The following is a 27244-nucleotide window of genomic DNA, read 5'->3' as shown; positions in this document are numbered from 1 at the left end:
TTTGTTTTAGTCTCATGAAGCAAACAGCAGTGCAGTCAGATTTAGAGTATGCCAGCTCATAAACAAGCTTTTGGGAAGCATGCCGGAAAATGCCCAGATTGATGATGATTTGTTTGATAAAATTAATGAAGCCATGCTTATTAGATTGAAGGATAAAATTCCAAATGTGAGAATACAGGCAGTTCTGGCTCTTTCACGACTTCAGGATCCCAAGGATGATGAATGCCCTGTGGTTAATGGTATGTCTAACTTCCTACATCTTTTCAGTTTTTATTGATTTTGTTAATTTTGCAGCAATTGTAATTTTTTATTATGGAAAAAAATATATGGAAGAGTAGAACACCCAAGTAGCAACCACCCAATTAAAAAAAAATTAGAACATTATCAGTGCTTTGGAAGCATGCCTATGTCTCACAACTGTATCCCTGTCCATGAGAAGTAATTATTCTTGCTCTTTTGAAAAAAAAAATTAATATTTAATTAAAATACATAATCAGCTATGTCTCTTGTGTTATTTTGTGTGAAACATACTATATATATATATATATATATATATATATATAAAATTATTTTTTTTAGTTGTCAGTGGATCTTTTATTTAATTAATTTATTTGTATGAGGTGCTGAAGATCAAACCCAGGGCCTCACGCATGCCAGGCAAGTGCTCTACCATTGAGCCTCAACTCCAGCCCCATACTATATTTTTCTAATTTTTTTCTTTCAAATTTATTTTTAATTTTAGTGTTCATACATACTACCTTTTTTTTTGATGCATTATATAGCATTCTGTTGTATGGATTTAATAGTTTTTTATTTCTAACGTTAATGTATTCTTTAATTGTTTCCAATTATTTTGCTTTTAAAAACAGTGTTATTATGAACTTTCTTAATTACATAGCTTCTAGTATGTATGTTCAAGGGTTTTTATAAGGTATATGCCTAGTGATGGACTTGGAATATATGTGCTCAGTTTTATTAGATAAGGTATGAGTACTCTACAAAGTGATTTACCAATTAATATTTCTAGTAATAGGGCATGAAAGTGTTCATTGATCCATATCCTCTCCAGTAGTTAGTAATATCAGTTTTAAAATGTGGTTGTGATGGTGTATGGGTGTGTGTGTGTGTGTGTGTGTGTGTATCCCACTATTGCTCATGTTGTCATATATTTAGCAGCCAGTTATAGTCATGTGTCACTTAAGGTTGGGAATACATTTTGTGTTCTTAGGATGATTTTGTTGTTGTGTGAACATCACAGAGAGTACTTGCACAAACTAGATACTATAGGTCAATCACTCCGTAGTTTCTTGGTGCAATCAAGAGATGTGCTAAACATGAGCTATATGGGGCTGCTGCGAGCATAACTGTTATACAAACATTTTTTTAGTAGTAGGAGTAGTACACTCTAAACAGTTAAAAGTGTAAAAAGTACATAGACCAATACCAAGTGTTTTATTATCATGTATTACATGCTGTACATAAATGTATGTACTTTATTTTTATATAAATGGCAGTACAGCGTATTAGTTTATATATATATTTTAATTTTGTTGTTGTTATTGTAGATGGACAGAATGCCTCTATTATTCGTTTATTTTTATGTGGTGCTAAGGATTGAACCTAGTGCCTCACACATGCTAGGCAAGCACTCTGCAACTGAGCTATAGCCCCAGCTCCTTAGTTTATATTTGTCACCACAAACACATGAATAGTGCATTGTGATATGATATTACACACAGCTAAGATGTCACTAGGTGATTGGAATTTTTCAGCTCCTTTATAATCTTCTGGGACCACTGTCATATATACTTGTAGTCTATCATTGACCAAAACATTACTACATATTCATGACTATATCTATATGATGCCTGTCAGTGTTTTAAAAAACTATTTGTTTTTTCTTTAAAACATCAATTTTAATTGATTTTTTGGAGTTCTTTGTATATTCTGAAAAGAAGTCCTTAGATTATATGATTTGCATGTTTCTTCCAGTTTTAGCTCATTGTTTCACTTTTCTTTGGGTGTCTTTTATTTAGCAGAAATTCTAGTGTCATAATTATTATAATATGTTATAATTTGTACTTTTTAATCCCTTATTTTTTTAAAAAAATTTTTACCTCTAGAATCATAAAATTGTCAGTTTCACTTTTCCACATATGCTAGATATGTTTTAGATACTTTCGTGTTTAACTTTTCACTTTGTCCCTGTTACCAGTTTTGTAATCAATTTTGATGGCTTGTAGTATTTGGCATTTTTTTGATGTTAAATGATATGGGTAATGATATTGTGCAAAACATATGTTTGATAGTTCAGATGTACTTGATAATAAAGCTGGGGACAATGTAAAAAGTACAGGAATAAATATAATTAAGTATAGGAAATGGATTTTATTTTAGTGGGTACAGCCAGAAGTTATTTTTTACCATGCATTCTTTAAAAAAAAAAAAAAATCAAATAATGGATCCTAATAAAACCATACCAGTATAAAATAAACTGCCTGACAAAGTAAAATTTCTCCTGACTTTTAGGGTTGTTTTCAATTTTAGTCTTCATACACACCTAGTCTATTTACTATCTCATTCTGTCCTTAGAAGGGAAGTTGGTGGAGAACATCAGCTAAAATTAAGTGTATAACAGAATAGAAGACAGAGACAAATCCACATAAATACAGGTATCTCATAATAGACAAAGCTGCCAAAAACATTGGAGGAAAGATGGCCTACTCAACAAATAGTGCTTAGAAAAATGGAAAGCAACATGTAACAAAATGAAATTAAACCCTTATCTCTCACCATGCACAAGACTCAACTTGCTGTGGATCAAACACCTAGGCACCAGAACAGAAACCCTGCAACTACTAGAAGAAAAAGTAAGCCCAAATCTTCACCATGTTGACCTAGGACCTGATTTCCTTAACAAGACCCCTAAAACACAAGAAGTTAAATCAGAATCAATAAGTGGGATGGACTCAAAACTGAATAGTTTCTTCTCAGCAAAGGAAACAATCAATAATGTGAAGAGAGAGCCTACAGATTGGGAGAAAATCTTTACCACATGCACCTAAGATAAAGCATTAATTTCTAGGATATTTAAATAAAAACCTTAACACCAAAAAAAAAAAAAAAAAAAAAAACCCAATCAATAAATGGGCTAAGGAACTGAACAGACTCTTAACAGAAGATACACAATTGATCAACAAACATATGAAAAAATGTTCAACTTTTCTAGCAGAGAAGTGCAAATCCAAACTACTCTTAAGATTTCATCTCAATCCAATCCAAAATGGCAATTATTGGGAATACAAGCAACAATAAATGTGAGAATATAGGGAAAAAGGTACACTCATACACTGCTGGTGGGAATGCAAATTGGTGCAACCATTATGGAAAGCAGTATGGAAATTCCTCAGAAAACTTGGAAAGGAACCACCATTTGACTCAGTTATCCCACTCATTGGCATATGCCCAAAGGACTTAAAATCAACATACTACAGTGACACAGCCACATCAATGTTTGTAGAAGCTCAGATCACCATAGCTAAAATACGGAATCAACTCAGATGCTTTTCAACAGATAAAAGGATCACGAAAATATGGAATATGAATACATGATGGAATATTACTCAACTTTAAAGAGGAATGAAATTATGGCATTTGGTAAATGGATGGAATTGGAGAATATCATCCTAAGTGAAATAAGCCAAACCCCCAAAACCAAAGGCCAATGTTTTCTCTGATATGCGTAAGCTAATTCACAATAAGTGGTAGGTCTAGGGAAGAATAGATTTACTTTATGTTAGGTAGAGGGGAGTGAAGGGAAGGGAAGGGGTATGTGGGAAGGAATGATAGTAGAGTGAAACAGATATTACCTCATGTACATATATGACTGCATGACCTATGTGATCTTACAATATGTATAATCAGAAAAGTGAGAGATTACACTCCATTTATGATCTAACAAAATGTGTGTATGTGTTCTATTGTCATGTATAACAAATTAGAACAAGTAAAATAATTTTTTAAAAAGTGCTTTGCTGAGCTTATGAAGAATAATTTTCATTTGACCATGTAGTACTTCTATAGCTATATCATCAATTTTATTGATCAGAAATACAATATTTGCTTGGTTTATCTTAATGTCTATGGGGGAATTATGACATTTTTAAATGGCAATTTTGTATTTTGTTCTTAATTATGAAATATTGTTGCATAAAAAAGAATGTTTCAATGAAGTAAAAAAATTAAGTGTATAAGACTAAAATATGTAATTAAAAATTTTAAATAAGACTGTCATTAAATTCTTTAGTACTCAAATGTACTATTTATTTTTAGCATATGCTACTTTGATTGAAAATGATTCAAATCCAGAAGTTAGGCGCGCAGTGTTATCATGTATTGCACCGTCAGCGAAGACTTTGCCAAAAATTGTAGGGCGCACCAAGGATGTAAAAGAGGCTGTCAGAAAGCTGGCTTATCAGGTAAATATGTTCAGCATTTTATGTAGGCATATTCTTAAAAGACGAGAAGGCATTTTCTGGGCAGGGGTTGTAGCTTAGTGATAAGAGCACTTGCCTAGCATGTGTGAGGCACTAGGTTCAATCCTCAGCATCACATATAAATGAGTAAAATAAAAGTCAGTTGACAACTAAAAAATTTTTTTTTTAAAAAGGCATTTTCTTAAAATACTTTTAACACATAATAGTGATTTTTCTATGATTATTATAGAGAGTATAGATGATTTAGGTAGAATTTTATTATACTAAATGTGTTAAGATTAATTTTTTTGGTGATTCTGGTTAACTTACTAAGATGAATTATTTATATTACTAGATAAAAAATTTATAAAATGTGTTGAGTTTAATGATCATCTTTTCATTATTACCTTTTTAAGGTTTTAGCTGAAAAGGTTCACATGAGAGCAATGTCCATTGCTCAGAGAGTAATGCTACTTCAACAAGGTCTTAATGACAGATCAGGTAAGATATACATCTTTATATACAAAAATTTGGTAGATTTTGAAGTCAGACTAATGGGGTTAGGAAACAAGTATTATAAATTAGGTTGAGTAAGCCTGTCATTCCAATAAACTTGGTGAAAATTCGTGGATTATACAGAAAACATTTCATACAGTTAAAGATCTTAGAATTTTGAAGGAGCAGAGCTTTCAACCTTCCTGTGTTTTACAGATGGAAAAACTATACTTAGGTCTATGGGACTAATTAATATCAGAAGTTAGAATCTCTTTGTGCCCTTTATCTTCCTTAAAATTTGTGTATTTTGATATAAATACTTGACAGACCATATATTGGCCTGTGTATCAGGCCTGTAGAATATCCCTCTCCCCTATGTGTTAAACTGGAGAATCTACTTATAGGAATGATGTTTTAAAATTCCCAACTCCCATCTGAAGGGCAAAACAGTATAATTTCACTGTAGCAAGAAAACAAATTAGCTTGACAACATTGTCGGAAGACAATAGGATAGCCTTAAAACCTAAGAAAAAAGGTTTGTGCAGTGATGTATGTTTGTTATGACTCACTACTGAAAATAGAATTGTGTTATAGATGAAGTCAGGCAATAAGTAGAATGATAGATATTATCAATTATAGGCTTAATACCTGAAGCCCATTTGGCTCAGGGGAGAGGGAATGCAAAGATTTTATGTAGGCTCTGGTAGTAGTTGGGTATTTGGTGCTGAACCTTTTCCACTTGTATTTGGAAGTGAGCATCATTATGACTTTTACAGTATCACTACATTTTTATTTTCTTTAATATGCTTTGTTCTTCCTTTTAATTTTTATTTGTGTGGTAAATATCTTGGTGATCACGTCTAACTAATAGAAATTAATGAAAACAGATGAAGTACAGGAAATGAAAGCTAGAGGGAGCCTTTGTTTACCTGTGTTTCAAATGATTCAACAGATGCTGTGAAACAAGCAGTGCAGAAGCATCTTCTCCAAGGCTGGTTACGTTTCACTGAAGGAAATATCTTGGAGTTGCTTCATAGATTGGATGTGGAAAATTCTTCTGAAGTGGCAGTCTCTGTTCTCAATGCCTTATTTTCAGTGACTCCTCTCAGTGAACTGGTGGGAATCTGTAAAAACAATGATGGCAGGTACATAAAGGATTCATTATTTGAATTGTGTTAGTGAACTTCTGCAACTAAAATTAGTTTTTCTTCCCTATTCCTTTATGTTAATATCTTTCATTTTTTTCCAGTTTTTCACTCTGTAGTGTAAGAATGCATTGCTTTATTGTAGAATGTTTACTTTAGCTGTGATCCCCCATTTTAATATTTTGATTTTTGCATTAGCCTACCATGAGAAAATCCCAAAACATGCATCCCTATTGTATGTGTGTTCATTTGTATGGTAAGTTTATAATATCGTTAAAAGAATGGTGGTTATAAATCAAATCTTTTTATTTCAACTTTTATCCAAAATTTTAACTAGATGTGTAAAGATCATGCTTTCTCTTACTCTCTTCCTATTAAATGAAGGAAATTGATTCCAGTGGAAACATTAACTCCTGAGATAGCTTTGTATTGGCGTGCTCTTTGTGAGTATTTGAAATTAAAAGAGGATGAAGGTGAAGAATTTTTAGAGCAGATTTTGCCAGAACCTGTAATATATGCAGAATATCTACTGAGGTAAATTTTTTTTTCTTTTGGTTTGTACTGTGTTTGTGTGTCAAGTTGTAGTCCTTTCTTCAAAGTCATGCTTGATTGGGAGTAAGTTAAAAACCCTTTTTCAGACATGTAGGGATAAATTGGTATATACATTAGGTATTTCTGAAGAATATCCTGTGCTGGTCAGTAAGTCAGTGTTTATGATTATTTCCTCAAAGCCAGTAAGACATAATTATGAACACTTCTCCATAAAGTTGGTGATAATGGTGTGTTATTTTTTGAAATTGGTTGGTAAACTTATTATTATGTGCTAGATAGTAAATATTTTCCTGCCTGTGGGCTATACCTTCCCTGTCACAATTACTCAGCTCTGCCACAGTAATGCAAAAGCTGCTGAATACATTTTATAAATGACTGAGTGTGGCTATTTTCTGATAAAATTTTGCTGACTTTTATGGACACTAAAATTGAATTTTATATAATATTCAATGTGTAAAAAATTTAAAAAATTTTATGACAATTGAAAAATGTAAAAATTGTTCTTGGCTTATAAGATATACAAAAAGAGCATAGTGGTTATGGTGCATGGGTCATAGTTTTCAACTCTGGGTGGAATTTTTATGGCGGTTTTATTAAAAACTTACCATGTAGCTTTTGATTTTCAAGTTTAAAAATTTTTTTCTTAAATTATTTGGATAAATTGTTTCTATACATTTCACTTTAAAATTATACAAATAAAATATACATTCTTATAAAAATTCAAATGCTAGAGTACATATAAGAGAAATATTGAGTTCTTCCTTTATTTTTTGCTTCCCCAATCGCATTGATCTTGGAGTTAACAGCTAAACAATATGGGATATGTACTTTGAAACCTCCTTGTTTATACATATTACTATAAATGTATATATAGTTTTTTTTTTTTTTTTAATATAGCACACTAGCCTGGTATACTGGCTCACACCATAATCTCAGTTATTTGAGAGACTGACATAGGAAGATCACACATTTGAGGCCAGCCTGTGCAACTAGTGAAACTCTCAAAATAAAATATAAAAAGGACTGAGGATGTAGCTCTGTGACACAGTATCTCTGGGTTCAATCCATATAACACACACACACACACACACACACACAGAATAGCTCTATAAATGTGTGTGTGTGTGTATAGTGTATATATGTATATATACACTGTTTTCTGTTTGTTTCAAGTATTGATAGCCAAAGTCATTATATGTTGCTGGATATAAGTCTGTAGGCTTGACAGGAGTTCATTGTTCCATAGTACAGTAGTAGCATTTAATTTATTTCTCTGTTGGTGGATATTTAGGGTGCTTCTCGTTTTCACTGATTAAAACAAAAGGTCCATTAAGGTTCCTTGTAAATTTTTATGTACATTTGAGGGCTTGTGGGGTTACTTCCTAGAATTCTTTGAAGTAGAATTGTTGGGACCAACGGTTACATGTATTTATAGATATTGGTGTATAGATTTTTGACTTTATACTTTGGATGCCTTATTTGAAAGCTTCTAAATAATATGAGTCATGAGCCTGAATTTTCTTTGTATGAAAAGAGTTGTCTGCTTTTATGTCTAATGGTCTTACATATCAGATGGGGAGCAAAGCTATGAATGTCTTTGAATTTCCCATGCTAAGTTCATAATCTACATTGGAACCAATGTGGAAACTTACAACTTGAGTTCATATTAACATGAAAAATGTATTTGAATTAATAAATGTATTAATGACAATTATTTCAGATTTTGACATTTAATTATTTACTGTAATGCTGTTTGGGCCATGTTGAAATATTTCCAAAAAGGATGAGTTTGAGGCAAAGTTTAATAATATGTGTTAATGTGAAAGTGATATGCTTATAGAAGATAATGGAAATTCAAGAAAATATGAGGAAATGTTAACTATGTAAATGGCATAACAGTGTATGTGGGAAAAACCTTTCCTAAAGAATTGCTTCAGAAATCCATTGATTTTTTTTTTTTTTTTTTTTTTTTTTTGAAGTTAATGAAAATCAATGTGTACAGAGATTGATTGCTCTGGATTCTTTATATTTCCTTTGCCACTAGTCTCTGAGTTTGAAATAAGTAACTTTAACCTTAACCAACTACTTTTCTTCACTTACAAAGAGGAAAACTAAGAAAAACGTTTTAATGGTTGTTGGAAGAATGCTTAAGAAAAGCTGGGCCCAGTGGCTCACACTTGTAATCCCAATGACTTGGGAAAGTGGCAGGAGGATCACAAGTTCAAATCCAGCCTCAGCAATGTAGTGAGACCTTGTCTTAAAATAAGAAATACTGGGGATTTAGTTCAGCAGTAAAGTGTCTTGGGTTGAATCCTGAGTACTTTAAAAAAAAAAAAATGTTTAAGAGATAAAATTATTTTCTTTTGGGGGCAGAATCATTCGATAGGATTACTCAGGTATAGAAACAGGCATGAAGAGAAATCAGGAATATTACTAAATCAGGCTTTTCAAATTAAAGTAAAAAGACACCAATACAATTTACAGAAAACTCCCTTAAATATATATTCTTAGGCTTAAAAGACTTTCTTTAGTAGCCTTTTTGTTATAATGAATATTTTTAAAAATGGTTAAAGAGAAGATTTCATGGTAATTAAAATTGGTGGATCAGTTTTAAATTATATTTATGCAGTTGACATTTTTAATCTGTTAATGAAACAACTATTTGAATTTTCTTAGGAATACCCTCAGTCATCCTATAAATTATGCAAATTGTGTACATTTGGGATTTACTGATACTTTACATTAAGCTGGGGAGAAGTAGGGAGGACTCCCAAAATGAGTATAAGTAAAGGATTTTTTTAGTCTGTCAGAAAATAGTAACCTGTTGATCTACTGATTTTTATTTTTATTTTTATTCTAGCTTTCCATCACTTTAATTTACATTTTTTAGATGACGTTTTTCACCAAGCTTTCTAGATTACTTGCAACTGAAAGTCACCTAATTGTCTAAACATAAATATCTTAATTTTGTTTTTAAGTAGCCTTTTTTGGGAGGGGGCAGGGGCAGACCACAAGAAAGGGAGACCTTTGTGGTAGGATGTTGACTATAATCTTGGTGTGAGGGTTGTGAAAGGCTTTCATTTGGGCAATGATAAAAGAATAAAAGGTAGTTAATGGTGCTTGTTTAGTAGTACATACAATGAAATAAGAACACTACAGAGATGAGATAGGATCCCTAAGAAAGGATATAATATACATTTATGAAATTGTCCATTTAAAAATTTTTTTAAAAGTTGCATTCATGGATTACTTGTGTAATTATTAGTACTATTATTTTAAACAAAAGAACGATCATTAATTTGGCATGATGAGGAAAGACTAGATCTTTATGACTAATTGGATTTTTGGACAAGAGATTCAGAACTTGAATATTTGTAGTAGAAAATACATTTTCTAATTCTTTGGCTCTATCAAAAGTTTGCAAAGTTCATTATAATAACAATTTACTCTGTGGTCTAATTATTATTAAATGGATATAAACTTTATGTATTTGGAATAATATTAATTGACAAAGATCTTTTTCTGACCTAAAGGTGGGAATCAACTTCTCTTTGGTTCACCAGATTTTACTTTAATTCTGCTTGTTTTAGTTATATCCAGAGCATTCCAGTAGTGACTGAAGAACAGAGAGGTGATTTTTCCTATATTGGAAATTTGATGACAAAAGAGTTCATAGGTCAGCAATTGATTCTGATTATCAAATCTTTGGATACCAATGAAGAAGGAGGAAGGTATGTTAATACTTGTTCCTATTTACTCTTCTAATTTCCTATATTGAACTTGTGGTCTTGTTATAATATGATTGAACATATTTATACTAGCTCTCTAAAGTGTTATAAAAAGTTTTTGGTTTTCTTTTCCGTATATTTCTATATGTATATGTACACATACACATATAGTTATGTGTCCCTTAACAAAAGGAAACATTCTGAGAAATGTGTTGTTAAATATTGTTGATGTTGAAACATCATTCTGTGTACGAACCTAAACCAAGATGGTATTGATCAGTTGCATGATGTGGCTTTATGGTGAAATCAAGAGACTATAATAAACACAAGACATGAGGCTGCCACCAGCTTAACACAAAATGGCATACTGTTTTTAGTGGGTTTTTCTTTTAATAAGTAGAAGTACACTATAAAATAATGAAAAGTATAGTAGAGTAAATACATAAACCAATAGCGTACTCATTTATTATTATTACATACTGTAACTGTACAGAATTGTATGTACTATGCTTTTATATGAGTGGTAATGCAGTGGGTTTTTATTTTTATGCCAGCATCACCACAGAGTATCATGCCGAGCCGTATTACTGTGGTTACTATGTCGTTAGGCATTTTTTAAGTTCCATTATAATCTGATGGGGTCACCATCATATATGTAGTCTATTAACTAAAATGACACTGTGGATCATATGGGGTGTGTGTGTGTGTATGTGTGTATGTAAATAAACCCAGTTCAGTTTCTTCCAACTAAATTAGTACAATTTCAGGTTTTAGTTTAAAAAAATATATTTATTTTAGAGGGGGCTAGTAGTAATACTTTCTAAAAGGTGTGGTTCACTGTTAATACTTAGTCATTTTATTTTGATTTACCAAAGATTATAGGGTGGTTTATAAACTTTTTCTTTTTTTTTGCAGAATATTAATTTTTTTTTTTACCTAGTCTGTACATAATGGATTTTTTTAACTATAGTGATAAACATAAGTGAAAAAACAGATAAATGTAAGTAAACAAAATGTTAGAGATAAAATGTGTTCTATCATAGTGATATTTAAATTAAAATAGATCTTTTTGATTGTAGGAAACGACTGCTGGCTATTTTGCAGGAGATTCTTACTCTACCCACAACTCCTATATCCCTTGTTTCTTTTCTTGTGGAGAGACTTCTCCATATCATTATTGATGACAATAAGAGAATACAAATTGTAAGTGGTTTTCCTCATTGTTTATAAAGATAAGAGGTTTTGGTCAGTGACAGTGTTTCAATTTCTCTTTAGAACTTTTTGTTTTGTCTTTGTTTTAGTTTTGTCTAATAAGATTTAAAATCCATGTATCTACCTCTTTCACTTTCTCACACATACTCATTTTTAAAATACCTTCCTCCTTTGGTATGTCTATTACTGTGTTGAATTAGTTTGAAGTGGAATAGGTTTGGGAGGAAATGACAGGTAGGATGAGGTTTTGCCCATGAGGTGCTAGGTACTAGGAGTACTAAGAGTTGGCTCAAGTCACATATACTTGGGTTCAAACACCTCTGATACCTTCTGACTTTGTGTCTTTGGGCAAATTACTCAGCTTTTTTACTCAACTGTAAAATAATAATGAAACCTACCTTTATTGTTTAATGAGATACTACTCATAAAGTGCTTGGTAAATAGGGAAATAAATTTTATTTATAATACTGTCTTCAAAAGTTTCATTTTTTTTTTTCAGGCTTAGTCAAAAGAGACAGACCTGTATTCTTTTCATATAATGATGTAATTTGAGTTGCAGGTTAAATTCCTTCTAGCATCTGCCTTAGTACTTAGATTTGGGAAGCAGCCTTTTCCTGAATCAGCCATCTCTAGTGTCCAAATGGCTCCTTGTTTATGTTGTCATTATTTATGCATTGTCTACCCAGTGGAAGAATAAAAGGATATTCTACTTTTCTGTATTTGACTCCCATAGAGCTGAACAAGAGAGGAGATGAAGCTTCGAGGCACAATTTTAGTTTATAGTTTCTAATCATGGGCATCATAATTCATTTTTTCTGTTTTTCAAATGCCATATGAGGGTTAATTCATCTTTAATATCTGTGTGCCTATTTCCCTCCAAATAACCTCACTTTTTAGTCAGATGTATTCAGTCTTTTTTTTTTTTTTTTTTTTTTCCTGAAACTGTCTAGCAAGCAGGAAGTGTACAACTTTTACCTATATATTTTGCTCTGTTTTTCAGTAAATGACAGATAATACTTGGGAATTTTATGTAGCAGTTTGACATCATTTGCTGATACATAAACCTTGTAATCTAAATTATAATTTTACTTATCAGGTTACAGAAATTATCTCAGAGATTCGGGCACCTATTGTAACTGTTGGTGTTAATGTTGATCCATCTGATGCAAGAAAGAAAGAACTCAAGGTCAGTTTTCTAAATTAAAGAAGTACTTGAGTAAGGTAGTTGTGCAAGTCTATTCCTCTGGTAGTATGGTTTTGTGATGTTGTTCACAAAGTCAAATTATTCATTACATATTAGACTATAAAACTATCTACACTGTTACCAGATTTTATGAGTCTGGAGATTTGCTGATCCATGTTTTAGAAAGATCACAACTGTTTGTAAGTCTTATTGCTTAAGTTCTGGGTCACTGAGATATTAAAATAATACTCCTTAAGTTTTCTATAGATTTTCATATTAATAATTTTTGTTCAGTGTTGACACAATCAGTATTTTTTTTTTTTCCCTAGATGGCCGAAATAAAAGTTAAACTTATTGAAGCAAAAGAAGCTTTGGAAAATTGCATTACCTTACAAGATTTTAATCAGGCATCAAAATTAAAAGAAGAAATAAAAGCATTAGAAGATGTCAAAAAAAACCTGTTGAAAGAGACTGAGCAACTTGAAATTAAAGAAGTTCACATAGAGAAGGTATAGATAACTTTTCATACTAAATCTCAGGTGTTATTATCTCAACTAACCCTTATTTTATTAATCTCACAAAACTGGCAGAATATGTTCACTTTGGAGAAATTGGTAGTAGCAAAATGAACTAAAATGGGGAAAATTTTTTTGTTTCTCTTGTTTCTGTTTTTAGATTTAAAAAAAATATTTTGTAGTTGTAGATGGACACAGTATCTTTATTTATTTATTTTTATGTGGTGCTCAGGATGGAACCCAGTGCCTGCCTGCCAGGTGTCAGGCAAGCGTTCTACCACTGATGGACACCCCAACCATATTTTTGGACTTTGAAAGACCTTAATTAACTTTAATTATCATATCTACGAATTTTTTTGTTCCCTTGTCTTGCTAATCTCTGAAATATAGTCTTTCTTCCTTGCTAGAGAAAGAAGTCACCCTGTGGTCTACGTCTCAGTTTTATTTATTTATTTACTGCCCCCACATGGTTTTAAAAAGTCATTAAAAAAAGGAAAATATGTCCATTTTTCCCTTATTGTGGAAGACTGATAACCTTTCTATTGCTCGGAAAAAAAGCATTTCAATGGTAACCATACTGTTATGTGTGTTTTTTGAAATGTTAATCACTCTTTTAAATTTTCTTCCTATGGGGTTTTGAACCAGGGTCACTTTACTACTGAGCTACATCCCTAGCTCTTTTCATTTTTTTTATTGAGACAGGGTCTTGCTAAGTTGCCCAGACTATCCTGAAACTTAAAATCCTCCTGCTTTAGCCATCTCAGTTGTTGGGATTGCAGGTGTACACCATTGTGCCTGTTTTTTAAAGTGTAATTACTCTAAATGTTTTCGGAAACAGCTAAGCAACTTTGTTATTTTTAATGAAAAACTAATCTTGATAGAACATTTAAAATTTTTTAAACAATTTTTTAAAACTTGGTTGTTTGATAAATTAGTCTCTAAAATGAATTATTTCCTTACAAACTTACTGTAACATAAGATAGATTGATATCAATTATTAAGTTTGATTCTAACTTAATTCATATTGTTTAGGATCTTGCCTTTGTAGTGAGCATTTATTATTGTACTTTTGGTTTAGGGAGTGCTAATTATAGTACTTTCATAAGGAGAATACTGAATCGGAATGTCTACTATATAAGAGGGTTTCATAAGCTAAGTTATATTCATGATGTTATATCTCTAGTCATGAACATTCTCATTCCAATGCTTCACTTGTCCAGCGAGAATGACTGAATTTATTTTCATAGTTAGTAGCTTCTTTCTTTCATTTTTTCTTTCTTGCAAACTCTGTGGATCATGGGCCATAAACTTGGGAAGCAAATTTAAAGCAATTCTGAAATGCAATATGAAAAATATAAACTACAGGTCCAAATTAGGAAAATATCAGCAAAAGTGATCTGTCATGATTAATATCTCTTAATGTTGACTTTGACCATTTATTTGTCTAGTTGTCCTACTTGGAAGGCAGGTATAAATCTAATATAGTACAATTAGAGCATGGCAAAATAGATGCTGTGATCAGGAAAATGGAAAGCTATCTAATCCAGGTAAAGGCTTATTGACTTTCCCAGAGGAAGAAGTGTTTTAACCTGAGATTTGAATGAAAATATTAAGTGAACAGTTAAAGGATGTTTTTTCTGTTAGTTACTTCTTCAGGTACTTCACAAATGTGAATTCATTTGATTGTTGCTGTTACCCTATGAGATTGGTACTATTTTTATCTTCATTTTTTAAAGATTAATTTATTTGCCCAAAGTCACACTGATAGTAATGGTAGAGGTAGGATTCAAATCTAAGGAGTGGATCTACATTTGTAATTTTAATGAACACTGCTATCTCTCCTTGATGGGATGATTTGTGATGGCCCACAGGTTACAGAGTACCTACTTTATTTTAAAACTTCAGATTGACATGATTAGAGAATTGAGGGAGAAGTAAGAAATAAATCTGGGGGAAAATTGAGGGCCAGGACATGTAAGGCTTTATATAATAAACAATATTAAAGAATTTGTGCCTTATTAAAAAATACATTTGTTACTTAAAGTACTAGGATGAGTATTCTGTCTTAGAATGATCATTATTACTCAGGAAATAAGTATAACAGTTGGAAGACTGTTTTAGTGATGTAGGCTTAAGATGGTGGCAGTGTGAACAAGATGACTGGATACAGAAAGCAACATATTTGAATTTAGGAATTCACAACAGGAAGAAGGGGAATCAAGTATATTCTCGGTCTTTCGCTTTTTTTTTTTTTTTTTTTTTTTTTTTTTGGCGGTGCTGGGGATTTGAACCCAGGGCCTTGTGCTTGTGAGGCAAGCACTCTACCAACTGAGCTATATCCCCAGCCTGGTCTTTCGCTTTTGACTGCTACATATATAATGGTGACACGAAGAAAGAGTGTAGCAGGAGGAGAGATTTGGGTAATAATGAGTTCCCTTTTGTACATGTTGAATTTGAGGAGCCTGTGGAACATCCAAGAATATGGCAGTTTATATATATAAATCTGAAACTTAGAAAATAGTTGAGCTATCTCATGGATGACAAATGGAGGTGTATGATGGGATAAAATCACCCAGGGAGTGTGTATGGAATGGCAGTATGCCTTAGGTAAAGTCCCGAGAAAGCAGACATTTAAGGAATAGGCAGATATTCTTAGTAATGCTGAATATTTTGTCTTTTATTTTAGAATGATGCTGAAACACTACAGAAGTGTCTTATTTTATGTTATGAACTATTGAAGCAGATGTCCGTTTCAACTGGTATAGGTGCAACCATGAATGGGATCATTGAATCTTTGGTATGTTGGTGGACTTTGAAACTTTATTTTAATCCCTTCCTTCCCCTCATTTTGTAAATAATACTTTCATTAGGTTTCAAAAGATTGAATGATTACTATTTTAAGTGTCTGATAAACAAATGGTTAAAAAATGTTTATAGTGACTATTTCATATTGTGAGGATTAACTAAGGGAATGTGTATGAAGGACCTAGTACATAAGTAATAATTTTTTGAAAGATTTGATAAAAATGATTTCATATTGGAAAGATATGCAGAATATATTCATTATTTGAGTAAGAAGAGGAGATAACTGGATCATATCAGTATATTTTAAGTGCTGGAATATTGGTATAGAGAAAAACTGAGAAGGTTACAGTGTGATCCCTGTGTAAGGAGTTCATTTATTATTATTTTCTGAATGGGTCTTGCTCTGTTGCCCAGGCTGGCCTTGAATTCTTAGGCTCAAGTAGTCCCACTGCCTTAGCCTCCCAAGTGGCAGGGACTACAAATGTGGGCCATTGTGTACTGCCATTCATTACTATATTTAAAGGACTTTTAAAGTAACCCTTTATAGTTAGTCTCCATTGTATAGACATCAGGACACGAGTACTGAAAAACTCAGCAATAGTAGTACTTTGTGATAGGAATATCGTGGAAACCTTATAACTTCAAATTTTCTAATAATGACATTTAAAGAAAGTAAAATGAATCAGGTGAAATTAATTTTAATATATTAGGATATATTAAATATATCCAAAACATTATCATTTACTTACTGTTAAAATTGTTGAACTATTTTATGTTGGTTTTCATACTAAGTCTTACAGCACATCTCAAGCCAGACTAGTTGCACTTCAAGTGCCCCTGTAGCCATACGTGGCTAGAAGCCACAGAATTAGACAGTGCAGGTGTAGGTCTTCCTTTCTCTCTCCTTTTTTTTTTTTTTTTTTTTTTAAATGACATTTCTCATCCAGAACAAATTCTGAATATGTCCAAACTCTCAAGAATTCTTCTCAAATTATTTTCATTTGGGATTAGTGAGAAATAGCCAGTCATGTGATCTAAAATGTAATTCCTTCCTTGGGATATCATGAGTTCCTAAATACTGTAGACAGTAGTCTAGAGCTTATGATTAAAAAATGGATTCTACTTCAACCATTGAAATTTAGTTTTATTTTTAGAGAAGCAATATCTTTAGTGAAAAGTGATGCCTTTTAAACTCTGCTTGGGTACTTTACATCTGGTCCTATTATAAGAGAATGATATACTGGGATACAGTTAACTCTAAAATTGAAGTAGTAAATACGAAGAGTGTGTGTGTGTGTATTAGGTGAAGAGAATATAAAATTGCATGGTCATAATGACTTTATATAGACAATCTATGGCTAAGAATAGTTTATGAATAAAAGAATTATATTTATACATTTTATATGCTTTAAATAAAATGTCATAGATTATTCGTATATATTAGTATATATTTATTGAGTGCTTTTAGTAAATGCTGGGAATAAAGTATACATGGTATATATAATCTAGAGACTGCCATTATGGTTCTTCTGATCAAGAGAGGGGAATATCAGTTCAATAAAATACATGGGTGGACACTATTGCCTTTGATATATGCTATGAAGAAGGGCTATGTTGTCATAAGCAACCATAATTGGATTAGATATTTTTGTGGAAAAGGGAGGGAAGACTGTTTAATGCAGTAGCTACTAGCCACATGTCATTAAAACCTACTTCAAATTAAGATATCCTAAAAGGACTTTTTAAAAATTGGCTCTCAAAGACTTAGTACAAACAAATGAATGTGAGTTGATTTCATTAATAAGTTTTTTTATTGATTACCTATTGCAGTGATAATAGTTTGATTATATTGAGTTAAATGTAAATAAATAAGATTAAAATATAAAATTATTTTCACCTGCTTCTTTTTACTTTAAATGTAAATGAATAAGATTAATATATAAAATTAGTTTCATGTGCTTCTTTTTACTTTAATGTGTCTATTAGAATGACTAAAAGGACAGTGTGGTTCCCATTTGTAGCTTGCATTGTATTTCTGAATAGGAAACATCAAAATCAGACCACTTGAGTTGGGTGTGGCGCACATCCCAGCACTTGAACCTGATTCAGAAGGATTGCAAATTCAAGCCAGCCTGGGCAACTGAGCAAGACCTTGGATCAAAAAAAAGAGAGTGGGAATGTAGTAGAGCACTTGTTTGCATGTGCGGTCCCTGGGTTTGATCCCCAGTACTGCTAAAAAAAATATCAAGTTACTTGAACAAACTAACAATGGGTAGCAGGATATAATATGAGATGGGAAAAGACTACACATTGAGTGGTGGTGTATGTTGTTCTAATGAGTGGTATCTTATTCTATGAGCACTGGGAATCCATTGAGTCACTTTTAGCAGGTGGAATGGAGATGTTTCATGTTCATCTGTGTTTCAGGAAAATCACTGGCTGTGTTCTCCTTTTTTAGTTTAGTATTTGCTCCCCCCCTTTTTTTCTTTTTTAATTGAAAAATGTCTTTGAGTAATAGACAATATGACCATGATGAAGTAGATTTACAAAATCATGGAAATTTACATTTGACCACGATTTTAATATATTATTGTTCAAAATTATTTTTATTTCTAATTCGTTTTAGATTCTTCCTGGAATAATAAGTGTCCATCCTATTATAAGAAATCTGGCTGTTTTATGCTTGGGATGCTGTGGACTACAGAATCAGGATTTTGCAAGTAAACACTTTGTGTTACTATTGCAGGTAGGATTTTGTGACAAAATCTCTGTTGCATTTCCTGAAATATTCTGTCTCTGGTAATAAGGCTAATAATTCATTCATTTTGAAGATTGATGATGATTGTTGATAATCTATAGGGACTTACTTTTTGTCCTTTGACTTTTTATTGAAACATCTTTGTAGAAGAAAGATGAAACGTTAATTTAAGATAATCTTAATCACTTATCAAATATTGAATGCATATTAAGTTCCTTGCACTGTTCTAGGCTTAGAAAAAAATGCGAAGGTAGGTGGTGAGATAAAACAAGATAAAAGTTATTAATAGAGTTTACACTCTAGAAAGGTGAAACAAACATTGAAAAATAAACGAGTGTGTAGTATGTCAGACGAAGAAAATAATGCAGAGAAAGGAACAAAGACTGAACAGGAAGAGGGACAGTTTAGTTGAAGAAGGCCTCACTAAAAATGGGGCCTGTACCAAAGTGAATTTGAAACAGTGAACCTGAGGATAGCTGGGAATAGTACTTTGCTTAGCACCTTTGAGGAAGAGGAGGGCATATGGCTGGAAAGACTGAGCAAAGTGGAGAATACTAGGGAAGAGTTTGCAGGATGCCTGTCTCTTATAGGAATATATGAACTATAAAGATGTCAGCTTCCACTGTAAATAAAGTAGGAAAAACTTGGAGGACTTTGAATAGAATATTGTGATCTGACTGGGTATGTTGTGGTGTAGACCAAGGAAGGGTTGCACACCTTTCCTATAAAGGGCCAAAGAATAAGTAGTTTAGACCTTTTGAACCATAAATTCTGTTTCAACCACTCATCTCTTCTGTTGTAGTGGGAAGACAGTCATGGGTGTTACATAAATGAATGAGTGTGACTGTAGTCCGTCCAGTAAAACTTTATTTATGGGCACTGAAACTCAACTATTTATAACTTGTATACGGTACAAAATCAGTTGGTAGGCTAGATTTGACCTGTGGGTCATAGTTTTTATATCCTTAGAATGAACTACAGAGGTACAATTACAGAAGCAGGGACACTAATAAGGAAGAAATTCAGTAATCCAGGAAAGACATGGCTGGGATGAGGGTTATGGTTGTTTGTATTTGTGAGAAGGGTGGTGTATTAGCTAGGACTCTTCAGAGATATAAACCCGATAACATACATATGTATATATGTATATATGCATATATTATACTTGTATAGATAGATATGAGGGGAGTTATTAGGGGAATTGGCTTACTTGATTATGCAGGCTGCAAAGCCCCATGTCAGGTGGTCTGCAAACTGGACCCTGGATGCTGCTAGTGTGGTAGACCACGTCTGAAGGCCTGGGAACCAGGGAAGCCCATGTGTTATGGTTTAGATGTGGTGTTCCCCAAAGTTCATATGTGAGACAGTGCATGAAACTTTGGAGGAGAAATGATTGGGTTATGTCCTTAGCCTAATCAGTACATTAATCCCTGAAGGGATTAACTGAGTGGTAACTGGAGGTAGGTGGAGTGTGGCTGGAGGAAGTGATTCATTGGGGGTGTGGCTATGGGGTATATATTTTGTATCTGGTGAGTAGTCTCTTCTGCTTTCTGATTGTTTTGTGAGCTGTTTCCCTCTGCTACACTCTTCCGCCATGATGTCCTGCCTCACCTTGAGCCTAGAGGAATGGAGCTGGCCTCTTATGGACGGAGACTTTGAAACTGTGATCCCTCAAATAAACATTTCCGGGCTGGGGAGATAGCTCAGTCGGTAGAGTGCTTGCCTTGCAAGCACAAGGCCCTGGGTTCGATCCCCAGCACCGCGAAAAAAAAAAAAATAGTTAAAGCTCAAATAAACATTTCCTTCTCTACAGTTGTTCTGGTGGGGTCTTTTAGTCACAGAAGCCAAAAGGCTGACTAAAACCCCACGTAACTATTGATCTGAAACCAAAGACAGAACCTGTGGGGCTGCTGGCATTAAGACCCGGAGTCCAAGACCTGAAGAGTCTGGAATTCTGACATGCAAGTACAGAGAGGAGTATATCCCAGTTCCAGCAGAAAGAGGAAAGCCCCTTTTTGTTCTATCTGGGCCTACAGCTAATTGAATGGTGTCTCCCCACATTAAGAACCGATCTTCCCCCAATTAGTCCATTTACTCACATGCCAGTCTTTCCTGGGAACACTCTCACAGACATAACCTGAAATGATCTTTTACCAGTTCTCTGGGTAACCCCTAATCTAGAAGTAATCCTTTATCACTTCTGTAAGTAATCCATAATTTAGTCAAATTGACCTAAAATTAACTATTACAGATGAAAGTCTAAGATTGAAAATAGTCTGTGGGATTTACTGATGTATCAGATGTGGCATGTAAAAAAAGAGATCTAAGATAACTAAGAATTTAGGTTGGAATAACTAGAAGGACAAAATTACCATTTCCTATGATGGAGAAAACAGAAGCAGGGTTTTTTTTTTTTTTTTTTCTTTGTTGTTTTTCCTTTTTTATACATTTTTAATTTCCTAATTAGTTATACATAACCGTAGAATGCATTTTGACACATCATACATAAATGGAATATAACTTCTCATTCTTCTAGTTGTACATGATATATGCACATAGGGTATTAATGTCCATTTCATTCTGTTATTCCTACCCACATAACCCTACCCTCCCTTCACTTCCCTCTGTCTAATCCAAAGTACTTCTATTCTTCCCAACCCTTACTGTGAATTAGCATCCACACATATCAGAGAAAACATTCAGCCTTTGGTTCTTTGGGACTGGCTTATTTTGCTTACCATAATATTCTCCAGTGCCATTCATTTACTGGAAAATGCCACAATTTCATTCTTCTTTAAGGCTAAGTAATTATATTTGTATATATACCACAATTTCTTTATCCATTCATCTGTTGAAGGGCATCTAGGTTGGTTCCATAGTTTAGCTATTATGAATTGAGTTGCTATAAACATTGATGTGACTGTGTCACTATAGTATCGTGAATTTAAGTCCTTTGGATATAAACTGAGGAGTGGGATAAATGGGTCAAATAATAGTTCCATTCCAAGTTTTCTGAGGAATCTCCATATTACTTTCCATAGTGGTTGCACCAGTTTGCAGTCCCATCAGCCATGTATGAGTGTACCTTTTTCCCCACATCCTTGCCAATACTTATTGTTGCTTATATTCTTGATGATTGTCATTCTGACTAGAGTGAGATGTAGTTTTGATTTGCATTTCTGTAGTTGCTAGAGAAGTTGAACATTTTTTCATATATTTGTTGATCAGTTATATTTTTTCTTCTGTGAAGTGTCTGTTTAGTTCCTAAGCCAATTTATTGATTGGGTTATTTGGTTTTTTGGTGTTTATTTGAGTTCTTTATAGATTCTGGAGATTAATGCTCTATCTGAGTTGCATATGGTAAATATTTTCTCCCTTCGTGTAGGCTCTCTCTTCACGTTATTGATTGTTTCCTTTGCTTTGAAGAAGGAGAAACAGGTTCTATGGCAGTTGGATGAAATAAAAACTGTTCTGTATTAGATATGATTAAATTTGGAATTTGAGATACAAGTGAATATACCAAATAGGCATTTATATGTGAGTTCCAAGTGTAAAGGAGTTGTCCAGGTTGGCCAATGAGTCTGGAAGTCTCTTTTCTATTAATGGTGTCTGAATGCTTTCAGTGCCTAGAGATTGCATGTTACCTGAGGAAAGAGTATAGATTGAGAAGAGGTCTCAACTTTGAGTGCCCTACAGTTTAGGCAACATTTAAAACTAGAGGAGATATAAAGAGGAATCAGAAGAGACTATGGTGAAATCAATAGTATAGAGACGGGGTGATGTCTTAGAAGGTAAGTAATGATAATATTTTAATGAGGGGAGACCCAGCTGTCCAGTGCTACTAATGGGTGGTGAGGATTCATAAGTGACCATTTCTGGTAAGAAATGAAGTGTTTAGTGACTTTTCTGAAGTAATTTATGTGGAGAGCAAAAACTGATTGGAGTGTGCAGAAGCAGAGATTTGAGTCTCCTTTAAGGTTTTTGTTTGTTTGTTTTTCTAGTTGGTAGTAATAGAAATAGGGTGGTAGCAAGAGAAGTTATTGGGGGAAGAGGAACATTTTTGGTTTTAATTTTTTTTTTTTTTTAGAATGCGGAAACCTAGAGCATGTTGTGTACTAGGAAGAATAACTGCATTGAAAGGAAGAAGTTGGTAATATGGGATTGGGGTAGTTGCTGGAGTGATACTCTTGAGTATGTAGGAGGTGATGGAATCAGTTATACCAGCGGAATTAATTTGACTTGAACTCCTTGATTTTAACATCTGGGCCTAGCTTAACTTGAAAGTATACCTCTTCAACCTCCACTAGTCTGATGTTGCCAGTGGAATAATATGTTTATAATGGGTAAGAAAACCATGAGAAATTTTGATGCACATTGCTTCTGAACAGTTAAATAAAGGGAGCAAAGGAGAGCTTTGTATGAAAATAATGTGCAGAATATGGATCATAATTTTCATGAAAAGATTATTTTACAAGGCTAAACTCAGTAAAGAAATTTCCCTAAAACATAAAACCTTGTGTCTTTGAAATGGTCAAACTGACCTGTGGCTTTTGTATCAAAGGAAGAAAAATTAAGCTGTACTTTTGTTAAAAAATAATCCATGGGCTGGGGTTCTGGCTCAGTGGTAGAGTGCTTGCCTCACATGTTCAATTCTCAGCACCATATATAAATAAATAAATAAAAGTTCATCAACAACTAAAAACATTTTTTTAAAAAATAATCCTCATGAATTTCAATATTTTCTTTTAACTTTCTGAAAAATTACAAAGGAATTGACAGCTAATCAATTAATTTTTTAACATTCATTGATGAAATTCCTGGTGCCTCTGCTTATGTTTATCATCCCATTCATTCTGTTAGTATCCATGAAAAGTTTCTATTATTATCAACCTCCTTTGAAAAAATAGATTGTCAATATTGTCTTTAAAATGATGAAGCTTTTCTAAACTAGGAAAAGGAAAGTCAAAAAAAAAAAAAAAAGGAAAGTCATTGCTTTTTATATCAGCAAGTATTGACATTAGTGATTCTGCTAATAATTTTTAAATTATTTCTTATTGAGAAATTTATTGGTTTTAAATATTTACCCAGGAAACAAAATTATACATTTTCAAAGGAGTTTTACCTAACATAGTCATCCCTTGGTATCCATAGAGAATTGGTTCCAGTACCATTGCGAATATCCAAATATGCAGATTCTTAAGTCCCTGGACTGAAGTTATTTGCGTATAATCCGCACTTCTTTCCGTATACTTTAAGTCATCCCTAGATTACTTATAATAACTAGTACAATGTAAATGCTATTTAAATATTTTTAATACTGCATGTTTTCAGGGAATAATGACAAAAATAGTCTGTACAATATTTTTTTTTAATGTGAAGTTTGTTGAACTGACAAATTCAGAATCTTGTATGAGATACAGGGTAGACTATAATTAGAACAGTAAATTTTCTACTTTCATTTCCTGTGTTTCTAGAAAATGGGCCTTGAAATGTTAGAATGATTGTTGGTCATTACTTTTTTTTAAGTGGAAGAAAGAAAATCTTATTAGAACATCTGATAGGGAAGTGTTCGTTCATGTCTAGCTTTCTAAGTAGTTCTCTAAAAATAGGTAAAACATTCATTAAGATTCCCTTTATGCTATTGTGAATGATGCTTAAACATTATAAATTCTTATAGTCAATTTGGAACTGATAGATTAGAGGTAGACAATTTATATAAACTTTCTAGTGCAAAGAATATATCTTGAAACTGCATTCAGATGATATTTAAATTCATTTGACCTTTAAACTGAAATATGGAATTGTAATCCTTTTCATTTTTGCTGGTGTAACATCAATAATAAATGCCTTGGACATTTCAGACAGAAGAAATGCAATATGACTTTAATGCCAAAGATATCCCAGGAGTTTTCTTGAGTTTTTCAGTACAAACTCCTCTCTATAGGACAAAGAGACCTCTAGAAGTCTTGATACAGTTTTTTCCTATTTAATTTCTTGTAGTGATCAGGAATTGTCAAAATCAAGTCATGAAAGATGTTGTCAAGGCCATTTCATAATTTTGATAGATTTTCAAATCAAACAAGTTAGTAATAAGCTTGTCATGAAATTAAAGTCTTCAAGAATGAAAGTGTACTCTGTCTAGTTTAAACAACTTCCATTTTTAAACTTCTGTCAGGATCTAGCTATTAATGTTTGTCTGAAAAAAAATTTAAATTAAAAATATTGGTGAATAAGATCAGATTCAACTGCAGAAAACTGAAATTTTTTATATGTTTTCTATATTTTGAAGTATGAGTTTTAGCTTTCATTAGGTTCCTCAGAGGGGTTGTTTACCTATGAATATATTCAATTATTTGTCTCTATAAAAGTATTTTCAAGGTTGTCATTGGAAGATATTAGATTAGAGAAAAATAACTATTTAGGGGGATAAGAAATCAATGCTTTCTGTTAAGTTTTAGTAATAAAATTTCATGCAAGAAATATGTGAGCCCTTGTTAGAAAGACAGAAGAGGGAAATTATTTCATTTGAAAATCTTAAGTGAGAATCCATCTTGGATATTGCTGCCCAGCAAGGGACATTTGTTTTTTTAGTATTGGTGATTGAACCCAGGGGCACTCTTAACCATTGAGCCACACCCCCAGCTCTTTTTTAAAAATTTTGAGACAGGATGTGTTAAGTTGCTCAGGCTGGCTTTGAACTTACCATCCTTCTGCCTCTGCTTCCTGAGCTTCTGGGATTACAGTTCACCATCACACCTGTTCTATAAGGGACTTCTTTAAGAGTGAGGAAAACTAAGTTGCTGCTGAGATAGATTAGGATTAGGATAGATAGATTGGGATTTGTAGAGAGCATTCATTATAGTATTATTATGAGCATTTGGATTTAACAGATTTATGGGTTTTGCCCTCAGAAAGTTTTGAAAATTTAAGTCATTTTTTTCTGATTTTACTAGTTTGACCAATTTACTTATCATAGATGTTTTAAAATTTATTTTAAAGGCCAGATTATATGCCCAAGCTATTTTTTCATTAATCAAAATGTAATCACTTTATAGAATATACTTAATCTCCATTAATAGATTGAGTTGTTTTTTCATGACTTTGAAATTTGGTTTGTGTTTTTGTAACTCATGATAGACTTAAACTACTGATTTTTATGGTTCACCTTTTATAGAAGAGTCCAGTTGAAAACTGAATTCACTGTTAAAGAAACCTGAATTTATTGAACTTATAAGAGAAAAATGTTTTCTTTAATGAAACTCAAAAACTTAGAAGAGTACTGATGTTCTAACAAATGCTTTTCATTGTTTAGAATGTAGTATTTTTCTCTTGATGGATGGACTAAATCAATAATTTTGATTTAAACTAAACAGTTTAAATGGGCTAAGGAAATGAACAGACACTTCACAGAAGAAGATGTACAAGTAATCACCAGATATATGAAAAAATGTTCAACATCCCTAGTAATAAGGGAAATGCAAATCAAAACTACCCTAAGATTTCATCTCACCCCAATTAGAATGGCGATTATCAAGAATACAAGCAACAATAGGTGTTGGCGAGGATGTGGTGAAAAAGGAACACTCATACATTGCTGGTGGGGTTGCAAATTAGTGCAACCACTCTGGAAAGCAGTGTGGAGATTCCTCAGAAAGCTTGGAATGGAACCACCATTTGACCCAGCTATCCCACTCCTTGGCCTATACCCAAAGGACTTAAAATCAGCATACTACAGAGATACAGCCACATCAATGTTCATTGCTGCTCAATTCACCATAGCCAGATTGTGGAACCAACCTAGATGTCCTTCAGTTGATGAATGGATAAAGAAACTGTGGCATATTTATACAATGGAATATTACTCCGCAATGAAGAATGATAAAATTATGGCATTTGTAGGCAAATGGTCGAAATTGGAGAATATCATGCTAAGTGAGATAAGCCAATCTCAAAAAACTAAAGGACGAATGATCTCGCTGATAAGCGGATGAGGACATATAATGGGGGGTGGGAGGGGCTAGCATTAGGTTTAGGGTTAGGTTTAGAGTTAGGCTAAGGAGAGCAGTAAGAATGAAGGAAAGAAGGACTGTGTAGAGGGAAAAGAGGGGTGGGAGGGGTGGGAGGGGTGGGAGGGGTGGGGGGGAGGGGAAAATATAATAAACATCATTACCCTATGTAAACGTAAAAAAAAAATAAAAAAAAAAAAAAAAAAAAAAGATAAAGCCACAGTTGATATTATTGTTCTTTTTATAATGAAAGTGACAAATAATATATTCAGCCAGCCTCTAATCTGGAATTTATTTTTTCTTAAGGAATAGAGTTCTAGTTATTATGGTACAAATAAATGTATTTTTTAAATTGCAGTTTTAATTACAC

The 27244-nt window shown here is 32.9% G+C and overlaps 1 protein-coding gene across 2 annotated transcripts in view; it reads left to right on the top strand.

The window, feature by feature from the left end:
- Positions 1 to 27244, top strand: part of Ncapg (non-SMC condensin I complex subunit G) — a 44438-nt gene that overhangs the window by 2205 nt on the left and 14989 nt on the right. For both annotated transcript variants that reach the window (XM_047567461.1, XM_047567462.1), the window contains exons 3-13: positions 11 to 239; positions 4333 to 4478; positions 4892 to 4976; positions 5923 to 6115; positions 6500 to 6649; positions 10258 to 10398; positions 11475 to 11598; positions 12704 to 12793; positions 13120 to 13299; positions 15992 to 16102; positions 18737 to 18856. In XM_047567461.1, coding sequence (XP_047423417.1) covers positions 11 to 239; positions 4333 to 4478; positions 4892 to 4976; positions 5923 to 6115; positions 6500 to 6649; positions 10258 to 10398; positions 11475 to 11598; positions 12704 to 12793; positions 13120 to 13299; positions 15992 to 16102; positions 18737 to 18856 — 1569 coding nt within the window. The remainder of the gene's footprint in view (positions 1 to 10; positions 240 to 4332; positions 4479 to 4891; positions 4977 to 5922; positions 6116 to 6499; positions 6650 to 10257; positions 10399 to 11474; positions 11599 to 12703; positions 12794 to 13119; positions 13300 to 15991; positions 16103 to 18736; positions 18857 to 27244) is intronic.

Source organism: Sciurus carolinensis, chromosome 10 (genome assembly GCF_902686445.1).
Source record: "Sciurus carolinensis chromosome 10, mSciCar1.2, whole genome shotgun sequence".
In the NCBI taxonomy this organism is placed as follows: Eukaryota; Metazoa; Chordata; class Mammalia; order Rodentia; family Sciuridae; genus Sciurus; species Sciurus carolinensis.
Note: the sequence above shows the minus strand (reverse complement) of the source record. Positions and strands in the feature narration are given on the sequence as shown.